Source organism: Leptidea sinapis, chromosome 33, assembly GCF_905404315.1.
Source record: "Leptidea sinapis chromosome 33, ilLepSina1.1, whole genome shotgun sequence".
NCBI classification, from domain to species: domain Eukaryota; kingdom Metazoa; phylum Arthropoda; class Insecta; order Lepidoptera; family Pieridae; genus Leptidea; species Leptidea sinapis.
In genome coordinates this window covers 9,357,516-9,376,435 of record NC_066297.1, presented here as the reverse complement: position 1 = coordinate 9,376,435, position 18,920 = coordinate 9,357,516, and the positions used below count along the sequence as shown (strand labels likewise).

The 18,920-nt window shown below is 36.1% G+C and overlaps 2 protein-coding genes across 2 annotated transcripts in view; one reads left to right on the top strand and one right to left on the bottom strand.

Moving 5' to 3' along the window:
* Positions 1–7,196, top strand: part of LOC126974696 (uncharacterized) — a 72,591-nt gene extending 65,395 nt beyond the window's left edge. Inside the window, exons 11-13 of the mRNA XM_050822269.1 lie at positions 4,701–4,864; positions 5,232–5,310; positions 5,838–7,196. Coding sequence (XP_050678226.1) covers positions 4,701–4,864; positions 5,232–5,310; positions 5,838–6,778 — 1,184 coding nt within the window. The 3' untranslated portion in view covers positions 6,779–7,196. The remainder of the gene's footprint in view (positions 1–4,700; positions 4,865–5,231; positions 5,311–5,837) is intronic.
* Positions 7,197–8,098: 902 nt separating this feature from the next.
* The window catches only part of LOC126974732 (MAP kinase-activated protein kinase 2), a 34,742-nt gene continuing 23,920 nt past the window's right edge, over positions 8,099–18,920 (bottom strand). Inside the window, exons 7-8 of the mRNA XM_050822340.1 lie at positions 16,539–16,691; positions 8,099–15,064 (exon numbers count right to left, since the gene is read on the bottom strand). Of these exons, the coding sequence (XP_050678297.1) occupies positions 14,993–15,064; positions 16,539–16,691 (225 nt within the window). The 3' untranslated portion in view covers positions 8,099–14,992. The remainder of the gene's footprint in view (positions 15,065–16,538; positions 16,692–18,920) is intronic.

The window sequence follows — 18,920 nt, the reverse complement described above, 5'->3', positions numbered from 1 at the left end:
TCTTATATAAAACCAAAGCAGCCAGTGCCTTATTAACGATAAGTTGTAAGTATAATCTGACCAATTAGCATTTATGACGCCCGCTAACTTCGGATGGTTGATTGCATCGTTTGCATTGCGAGATTTGGCTGCTTCAGATACAGAACCCTAGAAAATCTCCTAGATTACTTCTAACTTAACTTAACCAGACTGTCATGATAGGCTTTTACGGTTTCTCTTACTATTTTGATTATTAATATTTAATATATAGTGATTTTGTTTTGAATGTGTTTTTCTATCTATTCTTCTATTACTATCTAAACTTTACGGTCCTACAAATAAACTTGGTATGAAGATATACCTGAGAATAAATAAGAATATTAAAAATGTTGACTACATCGTTGACAAAATTGTCAATACAATGATAATTCTGAAGTTTTCCGAATGTCAAGCAGCCTTGCAAATAAACGCGGGAAACGTTATACGTCCGAATAAACCAATGATGAGCATAATTATGTCTATTTGTAAACATTTTGCATATTCTTGGTTTATTCTCTTGTATAACTTTTTACCAAGTTTAGTTGTCAGACAGCTAAAGACTGTCGAAATTGACAAATGGCCATCTAATGAACTAAAGTAAGGCCAATTTAATTAAGAGATCCTAAATTACGAAACGCAATCAGAAGTCAAAAGCGATTAAGTATTACGAGAAATTAATTGATTATTAAATATTTGTTGGACCATTAGGCTAGGTCACCAAGGATGTGCAAGAACATCTTTAAAATAAACTTTTAGTAGGTCATCCTTTATCTATTACAAAATTCATTCTCTACCAGCGTACGATAAAATGAACATTATATTGAGTGTAGGGGCATAATTATCTTACAAAAATATGTGTACCAGAGTACACAGGTAAGAAGTGGAACTATATTTCTTCTTTCTTCTTCTTCTTTAGCCGTTCTCAACCTCTAAGGTGTAGGCCTCCTTCAGTTTATGCCATCTTTTCCGGTCTTGAGCAGTTTCCAACCACTTTGTTCCAGCCAATCTTTTGGTATCGTCGTACCAACGCATCTGCGGTCTTCCTCTCGGGCGTTTCTCACCCCACGGTCTCCATTCTATCACTGCCTTGCACCACGAGCCATGCTTGCGGGCGACATGGCCATTCCACTCCCATTTCAATTTCGCAACACGTTTGGTTACATCGCTCACTTTGCTTTGCTCTCTGACCCATTCGTTTCTTTCACGGTCTCTCAGTGTAACTCCTACCCAGTTTTCTCTCAATTGCCATTTGAGCCACCTGAAGTTTGTGGAGGATCTCCTTAGTAAAAACCCAAGTCTCAGCCCCATGCGTGAGCACTGGCAAGATGCACTGGTCGTGAATACGAGCTTTTTGGTCGGCACTGATTTTCATGTTAAACGCGAACTTGAGTTTGGAGTAAGCTCCCACGAGAGTCTTATGCGCCTGTCAATTTCTTTGGCCTGATTGTCCTTTCCCATTACGACCTCTTGACCAAGATACACATACTTTTCCACTTTTTCGATGAAAGTGCCATTATCGCTGATGTTTGGGGTACTATTTAGTATGTTGGTCATGATCTTGGTTTTGTCGAGGTTCATTTGTAAACCACACTGCTCAGATGCTTGATTGAGATCCTGTATCATAGCTACTGGAAATATATTTATGACATACCATTTTTTTTATTTTTTGCAACTTCACAGAAATTGGGTAGATAAGGCTAAAGAAAAATTATCTATTCAAATTAATACAAGTAGTATATTGATAACAGTTAATCTTGTAGACTTGTAATAACCAACTCATCTAGCTCATTTGGTTAGAGCACTGGCACGAAACGCCAGAGGTCGTGGGTTCGGGTCTCGCATCGTTCATAAAATTTTGTGTTTCAAATTTTATTTGTGTATTAATCCTATAAGTGAGGGTTATCACTTTAAAAACATAAAAAATTGATTAAAAAATATGTACGTATACACATTTTTATCTTATAATTGTGTTTTGTGTTAATTTTAAAATAAGTGTTAAAATAAAAACAAACTAAATATTATTATTATTTTAACTAATATATTATTCTTTACGACACTATACTGAACACGGAATGAACTTTGCAGCCTAGCGAAACTCTCTAAGAAAAAAGTCATTGATAGATTAACAGATGACGGTTATAATCTTGTAAAATCGGAGATAGTCGATATCCATAACCATTTTAGCAACTGTGCGCTTTCAAACTTAGCCGGATAATACTTCGTCGCCATATTGTAATTAGGTACTATTTCAAACTTATGTTAAAACTGAATTTAAATTTTTATGTAGCCAGTATTACGTAGTAATTACATCTTCTTTGGAACTTAAAAACAGAGAAAAAAAAACAACACGGCGCGGTATCGAAAATCGCATTATCAAATAACAGCGGATATTATTTATGTAGGTATGTGTGATATCACTTGAGGACAGGCGCATGTTTCAGGATCTCTCTTTCCTTCTCAACATTGATAAAGACGTATTTCCTACAACCTGGTTAATTCCCTGGTTCTTATATTGTTATAAATCTTGTTAATCACCATGATTGATGCCGTTAGTATTTGTATTCATGTATATATATATATAAACATATCGTATTAAATATATCGTTATCTTGCAACACATAGCACAGGCTATGCCTATTTTGGGGCAAAATAATTTGTGTAAGTGTGTCAATATTATTAAAATAGAAAAAAAAGTATTACTCGCCTCGTCATTTAACTTCACCACTCGCAGTGGAGTTTTTCCTTTCTACAAAGCAATCTCAGCTATTAAATACAAGTTTATTGCAATATCTAATGTTTCTAGGAAACATGCTTAAGACTGCGTTGTAAAATCATACGTATGTATGATAATTTGCATGAATTCAGTCACTTAAGAACATTCCGAGGATTTTATGTATGTACATAGTAATGACAAAGTTGTGACACTTAACTAAGCCCCGTTTTCACCAATGACACTTCAAACTGAGTTTAATAAAACTCAGTTTTATGTAAACGAGTTCAAATGTCAGTCTTAATCTCGATGAAACACAAAGTGATTTGACCAATACTTTTGATCGTGTTCACGTAAACTGAGTTTACATGTCATAAACAATAGAATGTATGAAATACCTGTCAAAACTGTCATCGGTAAGTATGAACAAAATCAAAATTGTTATATGTCAATGTTTCTTTTACGATAGTGATAGCTCTTGTCCGCGATCTAATAATGTTGAAACTCCCAAATTCGGCGGGAAGAATTTAAGTTTTTAATCGCGTTTAGGAATTAACTGCGTTTAGTTTGTGTTGGTGAAATCCAAACAGAATCTGTACACTCGTTTATAGACTTAAGCTGAGTTCAAAGTATTCTAATCGCGTTCTTCTTCAATTGTGAAATCAAGGCTAAGTGGTTAGAATATTATGGATAAATATTTGAATTGTTAAGTTTTGTTAGTCTGCAAGCAGAATGCAAAACCCGCCCGTCAGCACGACCTAGATTTAGGGGTTAAAAATGTCCTCCAACAAGGAATCGGCCCAAGCTAAATTCGCGAATGATCGACCGGCTTAGTTTGTGATGTGACACCCTGCTGAGAACTACCAGTACACGAGGCATCCTCAGGAGCCTCGCCGAACTTTAGAACGAGCGATCAACAAATCAAATCTAGCCGAATAAATACTTAGGATATTTAATTGTATTAAAATAATTATGGATTTCTGCCAACTAACGGCAAATTGAATAAATTTTCTTTGCTTAGTGATTTGCAGAAAAATCTCTCTTGCTATTGCATATAATAATCCTCTCAAATTTTTAATATAATTTAATTAACCATTCCCATACATGTCAAGGGTATTCCCAATGTATTTCACACGCAACCTACCTACATAATACACTATACAAGTCAATTTATCTCTGATTTGAATACTATGTGAATTAACGTGTGCTAAAACAGAAAGATTATTCATGTATAATCTGCATTTGTTTAAAAGTGGTTAATTGATGTAAGATTATATTTATGGCACACTTACCTACAAAATAAAACTATACAAACCGTGCACATACTGTTTTGTGTATAAAGGGCCTACTAAATAATCTAACAAAACAATGATTGAAGACTCATCTGAAATCAATGTTTTTTACCAGTAGAAGGCTATTTTGCACAAGATGCCGGCTGGATTATGGGTGTCACAACTGCGCGTTTTTCTGCCGTGAAGCAGTAATATGTAAGCATTATTGTGTTTCGGTCTGAAAAGCGCCGTAGCTAAGGAAATTACTGGGCAAATCAAACTTAACATACTGAGTCTCAAGGTGAATAGCGCCATCGTAGTGCCGCTCAGAATATAGGGTGTATCAATTACTATCAGATGAACGTCCTACTATATACTAAATGAACAAGAAATTAATGATAAATTCATTATTTAAATTAAATTCATTGTTTGGACAATCTATAATTTGTAGTAGTAGTTTGTCTATTTATGAGGCAAACTTAAGATTTTTAATGTAGTGTGCTTCGAGAAAAAGATGGTATAGCCTTGTTGTTCGCTTGTTTTTGCTCGACTTAAATTTATCAGAATTGAAAAGCCAAAATCTGGCCAAATTACAATTTTTTACCAAAAATAATTATGTATAGCAAAATCAAATCCTTTCCAAAGTGTGTTCCTTGACTTGTCCATAGGATTCTTATTAAGATACGTTTTTTTATCTGCAGCTCATCTCGAAGGTAGCATCATGCACAGCGTGAACGTATCTCTCATCAACCCTGGAGAGTGCCAGGCCAAGCTGGCTTCGGACTATCCTCATCTTCTTGAGCAGTACAGCGAAGACAGCTGTGTTTGTGGACAGCCCACCAATCCCATCAATAACATCTGCAAGGTAATCTATAACACTGTTTCTATTACATACTTTATAGTTCATAAATCACTGTATTTGTTGGGTGCGATTACTAATAATGTGTAAGCATTATTGTGTTTCGGTTTAAAGGGCGCCGTAGTTGTAATTACTAGGTAAATGAGACTAAACATGTTATGTCTCAAAGCGACGATCTCAATTGTAATGCCGCTCAGAGTTATTGGAATTTTTAAGAATCCTGAGCGGCACTGCATTGTAACGGGCAGGGCGTATCAATTACTATCAGCTGAACTTCCTGCTCGTCTCGTCCCTTATTGTCGTAAAAAAAGCTTTTGTGCGCCTTAACTAAATGCAGCTACGGAAATCTATTTCACACTAATTTCTTTTCCAGGTTGACATCGGAAGTGCCCTAGCCTGCACAACCGGTGATGGACACTATGTGATGCGTGGAGTATACTCCTGGGACTCAGGTAAATCCTCTCAAAATTATTCTGTGTGGGTAGCACTTTAAGTGTTAGATTAGCTTTGTGGGCCAGTGAGGATTAATATAATATATCTCAAGTAGACAAGCTTAGGTGCCTGTCAGGATTCTATGTTTTTAAATCCCAAGAAAGCTGCACTTTTATATGTGTTTTACGACGCATGATCAGTTACGATAGATGAACATCTTGGTCTTTTTACGATAAAAGAATGCACCTTAGTTTGCTTCAATACAATTACCATATTTACCTATTTTATCTCATGCTTTTGTGGTAGTCATTGGCAAAAGTTTTTTGCACAAAGCCTAAGTTAATAACCTATAAAACCATAATTTACATCATAATATAAGGTGAGAAAAATAGCTATGTTCATAAGATTGAGTTAGCTAGACTCTGTGGAGAACTGGAAATAAGATGTTAATTGTAGTGTTAACGTTTAATAAGTGAATTAGAATCTTATTTTGAATAAGAATTTATGAATTTTAATATCATTTAATATATTTTTTCTATTTTACCAGGATGTCAAATTGGTAATCAAATTGCTTCGTTCTACAAGTTCGACCTGGAGTGGTACGAATGGGCTATTGGACTGATCGAGAGCGTTCGTTTTGCCCAATTCAGCCAGGTATCCTCTGGAAGTTTCACAGGAATCAACTCTGGAATCAAGACAGGACAGTTCGGCAGCGGTGTGAAAACGCAGTTCACACAAGGAATTAAGGGAGGAAAAGTTAATACCGGATCTGGTAGCGTAAACGGGTTTGCTGTGTCAGGGAAAGGACAGTATGGATTGGGACAAGGCGTTTTGGCAGGACAAAGTGGACAGGGAAGTCTAGGATTCAATGGTTTTGCTGTATCTGGTAAAGGCCAATTTGGACAAGGTGTAGCAGGTCAATTCGGACAAGGCACGACTAGCCAATTTGGACAGGGTCTTACAGGCCAGTTTGGACAAGGTGCGACTGGCCAATTTGGACAAGGCACGACAGGCCAATTTGGACAGGGCGTAACAGGCAAATTTGGACAAGGTGTTACAGGCCAGTTCTCTACAGGCCAGCTAAGCCAATTTGCTTCTAAATTCAACCAAGGACAGGTCCTCGGCGGCGATTTCAACACCCAAATAAAATCACCAATCACCAACTCGTACAGTGCAACCTATTCCGAAAAGAAGGTGTTCCAAACCGAGCCAAAAATCGTCACATTCACAACCAAGCCAGAAATCGTTACTTTTACAACCAAGCCCGAATATTTCACTTACACAACCAAGCCCAAAATAGTGACGTATACGACCAAACCCAAAATTATAACCTACACGACCAAACCACAGATCATCACATATGAAACTTCTGGAAGCGGCACAAACCCTCAATACGTCGCTCCTGGTGTCAACTTTAAACCAAATTTCTCTGAAATCGTCGGAGCTCACCAGCACACCGCTAAATGCAAGTGCCTCGAGAACAAGTAAGGCAGCCCCTAGTGCCATATTCCCCCATAATTCAGTACAAATAACTCCAGTTCCTAGCGAGTTACCGAAATTTTTGATAATATTATTCGATCGAACACATCTATTTATGTTAACCGAACTGTAAATAGGTAGGTTTACTTATATTTAATTATTTCATATAAGATATGTTATATTATGTATCGGCTTTAGAATTTAAACTGCCACTAAAATTTATATAAGTATTTTTTGAATTCGCATTAGACTTTTGACCACTTTGGCACGAGTGCCGAAATGGTTGACTCTCTAATAATTGGTTGTAGAATTATTATTAATAAGATTTTTTTATATAAAACTTTACATAAAAAGTATAAAGTCAATATATTGTTATTGATACGATTTCTTATTGTAAAATTAGTAATAAATCGATGTACTTCAATTATTTTGTTGTTTTATTTTAACCTGTTATCAAAAATAGATTAGATTAGATTACGACTTAGGCCCGATTTCCCCGATGCCACTTAAAACTGAGTTTAAGAAAACACGTAAGTATCCATCCCTACTCTGTGATAAAACTCAGTTTTAGTTAAACTAGTTCAAATATGAGTTTAGATCTCGATTAAAGAGCGATTCCACCAATACTCGATACATAAAGTGAGTTCATCAAAACTGAGTTAACAAGTCTGAACAAAAGAATGTATCAAATAACTGTCAAATAAGTCATCGATAAGCATGAAACAAATTAAAATTCTTATATTATGTTAACGTTTCTGTTACAATAACGATATAGACAACCAAAACAAAGTCACCGACTTTGCCCAAATGATTACGAAACTGAAGTGGCCGTCGGCATGGCACATAGCTCGACGGACAGAATACAGCTGTTGGGGCAGTAATGTCCTGGAATGGTGACCACGCAGCCGAAGACGCAGTGTTGGTAGAGGCCCCAAACAAGATTGACTGATGATCTGGCCAAGATCGCAGGAAAACGTTGGATGATTGATGGGGCCAGTTAAAGGAATAGGACCAAGAGTGTCGCTTAGATATAAATTTAAAGATTTTATAATTATGACTGTTTTTAACCAATAAATGCACATGAAAATTTTGTGTATGTTCATAAAAATGGCAATTAATTTCAAAATATGAAAAACATATTAATATTAATACTAAAAACAAAAATTGTTAATGACCACTTTTAGACTATGTAAGTCATTCATCGGCAATTGCGTTACATTTAAAAAAAAAGACATTGTTGAGTACGAAAGGGTCGGTTTGCCGGCCCGCTTTCATCGTAATTTGTATGAAGGGATATTTGGGATAGCGAATGCAAGAAGAAAAAACAGATTTATCGCAAAATCATTTTATTGTACACTTCTGAGCATTAATTTACTATTGTATTAATTGAAGCATTGCAACGGCGGTAATTACAGCGTTTGAGCTATCATTTAATTGACATTACGACCACGACAGTTTCGTCACATACTGGCACAAAAAATGCAACTAGTTTCTCTTAAATATACTAACACACAAATATATAATCTACAGCATAATAAATTATTCTACAAAAATATTTCGTCTGTCAATACATTGGGAAGGCAAGCATGATAAAATCAATTACGATGCCTCGTTTACATTGGCTTAGCACTTAACTCTTGCAGTATGTCAAACCGGCAAAGCCTGGCCACGCTTAAAGTAGTTTAGCTCAGTCTAGATCAAAGTTTCTCAACCTTATTTTGCTCACCGCCCACTTTGAGAATGTTTTTTTCTAGAGTATTTTCGTGTATTTTTTTGCCTTTTTAGACTATATTTTTTAATCTACCCACGCCCCATCTGCGCCATCTCAATGTCCCCTTATTTTCTCTGGGTCTTCTACTGCCCCCCCGAAAATCTCAAACGCCCACAAGGGCGCGTTATCGCCCACGTTGAGAACCTATGATCTAGATAGAACTTGCTATACAGCCGATGAAAACAGCCCAGGTTTATTAGTTTAGCTGGCGCAACAAGCTACGTCTTACACTCGCGATTTGTTTGTCACTTTAGACATAGAGGTAAACTGACAATCTCTTAATTTTATCGACGTTTTTACAGCTCTCATAGTCTATCTATACGTATAAATGATCTATGCCTATATCAAATACAATTTTATACAAAAGAATTCCACCGTTTACACCCAGAATAGGTAACAGTATATTGGTACAGAAAAATACTACTAAACAAGCACTTGGTAGATACTGCAAGTACTAAGCTCGTGTAAACACTGCATAAGATGCTACGACTTGCATATATATTATATTTAATACGAATGACGTTCTATACATATAGACAAATCGAAAATATGGAACATGCCAAAAATTACACCTTAATAAACTTCGACTGCTACGAGTATGTCTATACATTGCCGCATTTACTCCAGTTGTTTAAAATATTCTTGGTCAATAAGCAGCAATGAAAAACATTTATTGAGTTCAAGTCACAGTTGTCGAATTTAGGACCCGATTCGGACAGTGACAGTTGACATATGGCCAAAGAGCAAAAGTATGCTTACATTGTCTATAAGCATACTTTTGCCGTTCCACTATCAGACAGCCAATGACAATGTCCTTATAAGTATATAGAACGTCATTGATTTTTACAATTAGTTTTTGAAAAATACGTAACAACTCACCATATTTTTATTACATCATTAATAACATCATCAATAATTATAATTAACTTATATTATTGAAAATATTTTGTACATTTTGATTTGTAAACAGCGCCCGAATTACACCACTAGTCTAATTATCAAAAAAGGTGAAGCTACGTAGAGTGAGAAGTTATCAGATTGTTAATACGCATCAATTTTTTTAATACTGAAGAGACACAGAAATAATTTAAGCAAAAATTTTTTTTATAATTTATTCAAAGTCAAAAATTATGGACAAAATACTTAATAACAACCTAAAAATACTGCGTACTGTTGTATGGTGCGTACAGACTAGTGTCGTAAAGATCGCCGCAAATTATCATGAAAGGTAATACAAGTGGGAGGCTCCTTTGCTGATGCCGGGGTAGCACAATGTCAGCTATTTCTGCCGTGAAGCAGTAATGTGTAAGCATTACTGTGTTTCGATCTGAAGGGCGCCGTGTGTATGTTTCAAGGTGATAAGCGCAGTTGTAGTGCCGCTCAGAATTTTTGGGTCTTTCAAGAATCCTCAGCGGCACAGCATTGAAATGGGCAGGTTGTATCAATTAACATCGTCTCGTCCCTTATTTTTACATAAAAAATAAACACACTTTGGTAACAATTTCTCATAGTTTGGACGTCTTGCGCAAAACGAGCATTTCACGTGCACGTTACGAGCATTACAAGCCACGCGCGGCGCGACCCGTGATTTGTCGGTTTTTCGAACGAACATAAAGAGGCGCGTTCGCGGCTGAATGGCGGAGACGGACGTATGCGAGATGTTCGTAGTGAATGCGCGGTATGAACGAGCTATGCGTCCACGCTTGCAGCGAACATGCAATGAAAGGTAGTATGTTACATTTCATGTTACTTTTCAAATCAAATCAAAATCACTTTATTCATGTCGGTCACGTAAATGAGACTTATGAATGTCAAAAAAAATATTTATTTTCTTATTGAATCTACTGCTACTTCGTAAAGGGTTGAGCTAATGAGAAGTAGAAAGAAACTCATTGCCACTCTTTTCAATCATGATTTAGATTTTCATCGTTTTACAAATCATTTAAATTACAATAGAATATGTAAAGCTTCACCAGTCTGTACGCACCTTTAGTAATGAAAATGTATCAATATTGGAACCTTACCAACATCAAGATTGCCTAGCGATTTATAAATAACATTGTGAATGGTATTAAAATCATTCAATAATTTGCAATATTCGCTAGATAATTTTTGACAATGCCTTTTTTTTTAAATTACACTAATGGTAGCCGTTGAACCAGTTTTTTTGGCAATTTTAAAATAGCGGTGTATAAACGCTATTTTGGGTTAATATAATGCAAAAATATACGTAAAATTTAAAAAATAATTACCATTGCAACGTAGTTGTAACAAAATAAAACAATACAAATGTCAAAGAATCACACATTCCATTTACAATTATTCTTAGAGTGACGGGCGCAGTGCGATGTGTGTGATCGTAGCCAATGCCATGGATACTTCTTGGCTGATGGCTAAGATTTCACCAATGATACTTTAAACTGAGTTTAATAAGACTCAATTATACGTTAACAAGTACAAATTCCAGTCTTGATCTCAATTAAACACAAAGCGATCTCACCAATACCTTTTGAGCTTGTTCACGTAAACTGAGTTTACATCTAATAAAAATAGAATGTATCAAATACCTGTCAAAACTATCATCGAATAAGTGTGATAAAATCAAATTTGTTACATGTCAATGTTTTTATTATGATAACGACAGTGACAGCTATTGAACGTCCAGAACTCGTCGGTCAGCATTTAAACACGTTCAGGATATAACTACGTTTAGTTTGTGTTGCTGAAATCGGAACTTTAAACTCCATTACAAGCGTAAGTTCTACTTCGCTGGTGAAATCTGGGCTAAGCAAAGAAATAATGATTAATGTTCTTTAAACAGTCTACACCATGACCAGCGCGCGAAACTATGCCAAGTATACTGGATGCGGTCTATATATATAACTAACTACCCGTTACTCAATGAGGATAAGTCTAAATCTCCAGGGTTTATACTTAAATACAGTTAAGGCCTTTATTAAAAAGTTCTATCTTTTACATTACTTAACATTATTACTGGACACATTTGTACAACATCGATTGCAAATATATTAGTCATCGACATACAAACTTACAAAATATCGCATTGATATAATAATTATACCAATATTTCTTATGAAAGCACTTAATAAGTCACACGAACCATTTAGAACCCAAAAAGGTTCACGACAAATACAACTACATAAATGTATTTAAAAAGGTTTATTACCTCTGTGATGTACTTCATTGGCTACTTATAACAAATCCCCCGGCACAGTCCTTCACTAATCGCGAATGCGATTCGCGGAAACTGTTTTACCGACTACCCTCCGATAGACAAACGTTTGGGAATGATTTTACCGGTTAATTAAGGTTAAAATCTATTATACATTCAGAGTGTAAAAGTTATGGGAGCTATTTTATAACCCCAATTAACCGGTTAATTCATGGAATTATTTTATGTGAAGTGTTTGTCCGGGACAAGGTCAGGTTAATGCTTCACTACGGTTAAACCGCCTTGGGTGGTAACAATTTAATTTTGTGACTCAATGAATACAAACGGTCGCTATTAAAACAAAAAGAAAAATACTAAAATGGACTCATTTCTGATGTAGATCTAAACAATGTTGGTCTTGGTTGGATTCGGTCAATCTAAAACAATATCCCTATTTAGGTAAGTACATGTCACTTTCTGTTACGGTAATCAAGAATTACTAGTCAATTGACAACAAATATTTCGTCGTTTGACCAATAGTCAATAAACTCGCTAGACATCGACAAACAAATCTCACCGCGAGTCGTGCGGTAAAAAAGTATCGCGGAGCAACATGTGCACTTTGCGTGAAACTAAACCTTAACACACAGCAATAAGGTTTATTTAATTTAAATACTTTTGACATTGCAATAATTTTGTATGAAATGCCGTGTAGTGGAAGGGTTAAGCTATTTTCAAACAGACAGCGAAGCGAATCGGTTCGCATTTATGTTTGACAATACCATAAAGAGTATTTTATTTAAATGTTACACATTTACTCGCTTTAATCAAAGAGAAACCTTTAAACGATCGGCTATACCCTCTCGGCATTAAGGTTTTACCTCGTTTAGCTAACCTTGACTCAACTTACAAACTTCTTAGAATACTAACAGTCATACAAAAATAGGACATTCTATAATACATACACCATTACATGAACCTATTAAATTATTTTTACTAAAATACTGTTTAAGTGATGAAGCCGCGCAATTATTACTAAATTTCAAATTGAACTTTTGGGAAAATTTACATAAACATAATAATAATAAACTTCAGTAATAATTTTGTTTTTCATTTTAATTCTTCATTGAAAGTATTTTATATACAAAGTTTGAAATGTGTAATAATTGTTTTTATCGTGTTAAGCGAAGGATATAATAAATTATTTTATTTGACATAGTAAAGACTTCTCTACGGGCTCTGTGGTAGCATATAAGTTTGTTTAAACGAGCTTATTTATAGAACTATCAATAAGATTTTAAATATGTTTTTAGTTATCATATCTATTTTCTTAAGGAAATCAATTTAGCAATAAGTTTTCGCTAGTCAATAATTCGTAAAGAAGAAAATACATAATCATTTCGTCTAAAATCTATACCAATAACCGTCTTTCCTTTGGTTATACTGCGAAAACTACTAAACCAATCGGAATAATACTTATACTATAAGATGCAGCGTGTTTCGGAGAAGGTTTTAGCATATAACTTATGGTGATTGTTTATCCGTAACCTATTTTTTATTGACTTACAAATACCTACTGTAACTAATTCTAGTATGCTTCATAAGATACATAACAGCTTTAAGGGTAAATGTATACACTTTTATAATAAAGTCCCAGCCACTGTTCAAGCATTATCTATAAATAAATCTAAATGTTTTATTAAAAAATGGCTCGTCGTTAATCCTCCTACTCCACAGCTGAATATCTAAGTGATCTCCGACAGCCAAGGTTTAGATTATGATTATTTTATAGCAATAGCAATGACAGTGCAATATTGTATATTTAATTAAAAAGAGCGCAAAAAAAAAATGTTGTGAGAAATTCTTGCGTCGCTTCTTCGCTCTCAGAGCGCAATTTGTTTCCGAAGCGGTAGTAGTATCCAGTATATAAGAAATGACATCAAAAATAATTCTAAAGGAATCAATTTTGAGAAAATAGATGCCTTTTATGCATATATTACTATTCGTGATACAAATAATTCATGCAATGAGCGGTCGCGGGGTTCTTAATATAATTAAAACATCGATTGTCGGTCAGTATTATATATGTAGGTAGGTATAACATAATATTGGTAAGATGGTGAGTATTCTGTACGAACACTGACACAAGTCATTACGTGGACAATTGGTTTCGAATCGAATTTTCTAGAACACTCGCGAAGCGAGCGCTGAACCGAATGGAACTCTACAAACGTGTGCCGTAGACTAAATATTATTTTTCATTGTGTGCGGTAGCTTGTTGAATAATATTAAAAATACTAAGCACGTATTTCATGCGTGGCTAATTGACAATAATTAAAAGCGATTACAGAAATAAGTTACTAAGGTAGAGGTCCCGGGTTTGAATCCTGGTAGGTGCAATCATTTATATGATGAATATGGATGTTTGTTTCCGAGTCATGTATGTTTATATGTATTTATGTTTGTTTAAGTAAGTATATTGTATTAAATATATCGTTGTCTTGTACCCATAGTACATGTTAGTTTGGGGCAAAGTAATTTGTGTAAAAGGGTGTCAGTGTCAGTATAAATAAAACAAGATTAACTTTCCTTTACTATCTTGCATCTCTGAAGGAGATCTCTCTTGTCTCTCACACGCTATGTTTCTGTATACACTAGTATATTATAACTGTATGATTTGCTCTGTGTTGGGGTATAAACTATTGCCGAGTGGTTAAGCGTTTCCAACTATTTTGAATGAATGAAGAACATACAAGAAACTCAACGAACAATCATCAAATAAAATAGTCTACTTGATTGGAAAGAGTGGCCGTCGAGTTTCTTGTATGTTCTTCTCACGAGCTCTACTTTTTCCGAACATCTGGTAGATTCAATAATTTAAAAGAAATATTTATAATGACGATTCAAAAGTGCTTAGTTTAAGCCTAATTGAATTAATACAAAAATAAAATTTGAAATACAAAATTTTATGACAACAGTTGGCAGAGCACTGGCACGAAATGCCAGAGGTCGTGGGTTCGAGTTTCGTATCGTCCATAAAATTTTGTTTTTGAAATTTTATTTGTGTATTAAACCTAGAAGTGAGGGTTATAACTTTAAAAACATAACTACTTGAATTAAGTTAAATTAACTTTGACTTTGAAGGATGCCCTTAACAACCAACTAACTATCTATACTACTACATCACAGAGCCCATTAACTTAATAAGTACATTTTGTGATGTGCACGTTAGCAATGTGATGAACTTATCACCACACGGACCGCCAGGCAAGTTTCTTCATCAAGCACCGACTTTGTTCCGTCTCTTGTTGAGAAGTGAATTATTACTTTGCTCTAAGGCCTTAATTTGGACCTGAAAAAAAAAAATCGGAATTATTTAATATAAACCTAAAAATATACATTTCATTATCAAATAAAAAACTTCATGAAGGACTAAAACGTGCTCTGGAAAGGTCACGAAACGTCAGGTTAACTAAAATACATTTACGCAAAATCCAATGTAAAAACACAGTTACAATCACACGCGTTTTAATCTTTTAAAAAGTGTTTTATTTAAATGTGTAACACTCGCGTTCATCAAAGAAAATACTTAAAATTACGTTGAAATTTTTTTATGGAAGAGGAAACAAACGAGGGTACGGTTCACCTGGTGTCAAGTGATCACCGCCGCCCACATTCTCCTGCGACACCAGAGGAATTACAGAAGCTTTACCGAACATTAGAAGGGTGTACTCGCTCTTTTGAAGGTAAGGAAGGAAGTTTTTTAAAAGGGACGAGACGAGCAGGACGTTCAACTGATAGTTATGGATACGCCCTGCCTATCATAATGTAGTGCCGTTCAGGATTCTTGAAAAAGCCAAAAATTCTGAGCGGCACTACAAAGCCAGACTAGTAATTGTTGATAATGTCTGTGTTTTAAGCTGTCATCACAATGATCCTGAAGTTTGATCATTTTTTTTTTAAGTGATCACCGTCGCCCACAATCTCTTGCAACACCGGAGGAAACACAGGAGCGTTGCCGGCCTTTATAGAAGGTGTACGCGCTTTTTTTGAAGGTACCCATGTCGTATCGTCCCGGAAACACCGCACGAGGAAGTTCATTCCACAGCTTCGTAGTACGTGTAAGAAAGCTCCTTGAAAACCGCACTGTGGAGGACCGCCACACATCCAGATGGTGGGGATGATATCCTAACTTGTGGCGTGCCGTGCGAAGGTGGAATTCGGCGGCAGGAATCAGGTTAAAGTGCTCTTCGGAACACTCCCCGTGATAAATGCGGTAGAAGACACTCAATGAAGCGACGTCTCTACGCAACGCCAAGTGATCTAGCCGTTCACAGAGCGCTGGGTCCCCGACAATTCGAGCTGCTCTGCGTTGCACGCGGACAAATGGATCGAGCTGATACTGGGGTGCGCCAGACCAGAGATGACAGCAATACTCCATGTGTGGCCGGACCTGCGCTTTGTACAGTACTAGAATGTGGGCCGGCTTGTAGTATTGCCGTGCTCTATACGATATCATCCCCACCATCTGGACGTGTGGCGTCCACAGTGCGGTTTTCAAGGAACTTGGAGTCCAGTGAGGGAGGCTCCTTTGCACAGGATGCCGGCTAGATTATGAGTCTCACAACGGCGCCTATTTCTGCCGTCAAGCAGTAATGTGTAAGCATTACTGTGTTTGGGTCTGAAGGGCGCCGTAGCTAGCGAAATTACTGGGCAAATGAGACTTAACATCTTATGTCTCAAGGTGACGAGCGCAGCTGTAGTGCTGCTCAGAATTTTCCTGATCGTCTCGTCCCTTACAGTAGTAAAAAATAAACCTGTCGTACCTGGTCGTAGTCAACTCTCATGGTGGCGAGCGAGCGAGTCATCTCGTCCTGAACCTCGGCCCACGCTTCACCGGTGTCTCGCAGAACTGAGTGAGTGTAGAGCGGCGTCTGAGGAACTTGTGTGTACTGGCGAACCCACGGACTGGACATCACCTGGTCACGATTACACATTATGACTAAGGTTGGGTGGGATCATATTAGATGTTAATATTAAGGTTTAAGGCGCAGAGTGAATAGGATTGTACAACCAGCGCTACAATATTTGTGTTGATCAAAGTTAGCTAAGCTGCAAATGGGCATTTATTTTACTGGTTATCTTTTGTTTATTCAAAATTTACATATTAAATTGAATAGGTTTAAGTTTTAGAAAAGTACATTTCCTATTTAATTCTTTAAAAAAAAAGAATGTTGTTATCTCTGAAAATTCAGAGATTTTTGACTCCAAAGTATATTTCTGGGAAGCAACTTCTAAATTTTTTATTGGATATTTCAAATTATATAGAAATAATTTATTCGGTTCAACATTTTCTTTAAGTCCTTCTTTGTGCACTGTATTTTTGCGTCGGAATATTTTCTTTGTGTTATGTTGTAATCGATCCAAGAAACCAATTTTTGTGGAAATTGAGGTAGGTATCGCGCCTTAAGTAAAATTAAACCTTAATAGTAACGCTTACTTTAACATAGACTACGGAATGTGTTGCACCATCGTATTCCTTGATACATACATTAACAATCGCTTTAACCGGCGAAGATTGGACGGTTATGGTTAAAGCTATGACGTCATGTAAATTTTTTAAATTGTTAAATGGTGCAACACATTTTTTTGCTTAACCGGTACTTTAACATGTTTGTTATTGCTGTTACAAGTTAGTTGATGCAACCTACGGTAGTTTTCCAAATACAGAGCATAATACGACTCAGTGCTGCACAACGCTGAATTATGCTGATGCTTAAAAGGTTTTTTAGTTTACGAATACACCAGCAGAGTGCCCTAAGTTCAGTATTGAAAAAAAAATATATATATTATAATTATTATTAAATTATTATAATAATATTCATAGAGTTGTATACTCCATGAATATTATTTTTACAACCTTCATTAATGTATAAATAAAGTGGTATAAAATAATAAGTGGTTGAAAACTATTTATCGTTATTTTAAGTAATTTGGATTTTGATAGTTTTATTATCATTGTTTCATGTTTTGAGTAACAAATCGTACCTTCGTCCATACTTATATTTATTTTTTAACACAGTCTGAATTAAAATGCGGTCAAAACACAACCGAACGAAAACTCTGCCTAATATACGCGTAGGCAGAGTTTTGCTTCAGACAATTTTGAGCGTGACTGTCAGTCTAGTTGATTATTCAATTTTCACGTCAGAATAAAGCACCGCTGCTGTACGCCGTTAGGAAGGTTAGCATCCTGTGAGACGAAAGACACTTATGAATGACACTTATAAATGTCAAAAAAACATTTATTCTCTTATTGAATCTACTGCTAGTTTAAAGTATTGAGCTAATGAAAAGAAGTAGCAAGAAACTCATTGCCACTCTTATAAATCAAGACTTACACTTTCATTGTTTTACAAATCATTTTAATTACAATTTAATATGTAAAGTGATGCAACAATCATACTCAAACGTCAAATAGTCATTGCCTAACGGCCATTCCCAATATTCAGCCTATCTCCGGTTGTAGCCTACTTGAGATAAAAATTGTAACAATCGTTGACTTTTCCGTCCCAATAAACTTATCGACGTCATCTTATCCGTACACGCTGTCTGTCAATGGGATGACATATATGTGAACGGCTGGATCACTTGGTGTTGCGTAGAGACGTCGCTTCATTGTGTGTCTTCTACCGCATTTATCACGGGGAGTGTTCCGAAGAGCTGTTTTACCTAATTCCTGCCGCCGAATTCCACCTTCGCACGACACGCCACAAGTTAGGATATCATCCTCACCATCTGGATGTGTGGCGGTCCTCCACAGTGCGGTTTTCAAGGAGCTTTCTTCCACGTACTACAAAGCTGTGGAATGAACTTCCTTGTGCGGTGTTTCCGGGACGGCCGTATCGTACCTTTATGGGTACCTTCAAAAAAAGCGCGTACACCTTCCTTAAAGGCCGGCAACGCTCCTGTGATTCCTCTGGTGTTGCAAGAGAGTATGGGCGGCGGTGATCACTTAACAACAGGTGACCCGTACGCTCGTTTGTCCTCCTATTCCATAAAAAAAATATAGTATAGTATAGCTAACCAGGGTTAAAAGTTTGTATGGAAATTGCAACAGTGAACTGGCGAAGAATGACTTATCGGGATTATTGGGACAGCTTATAACAGTAGAAGGTAGTAATTTCTCTCTATCTCGATAGTATATT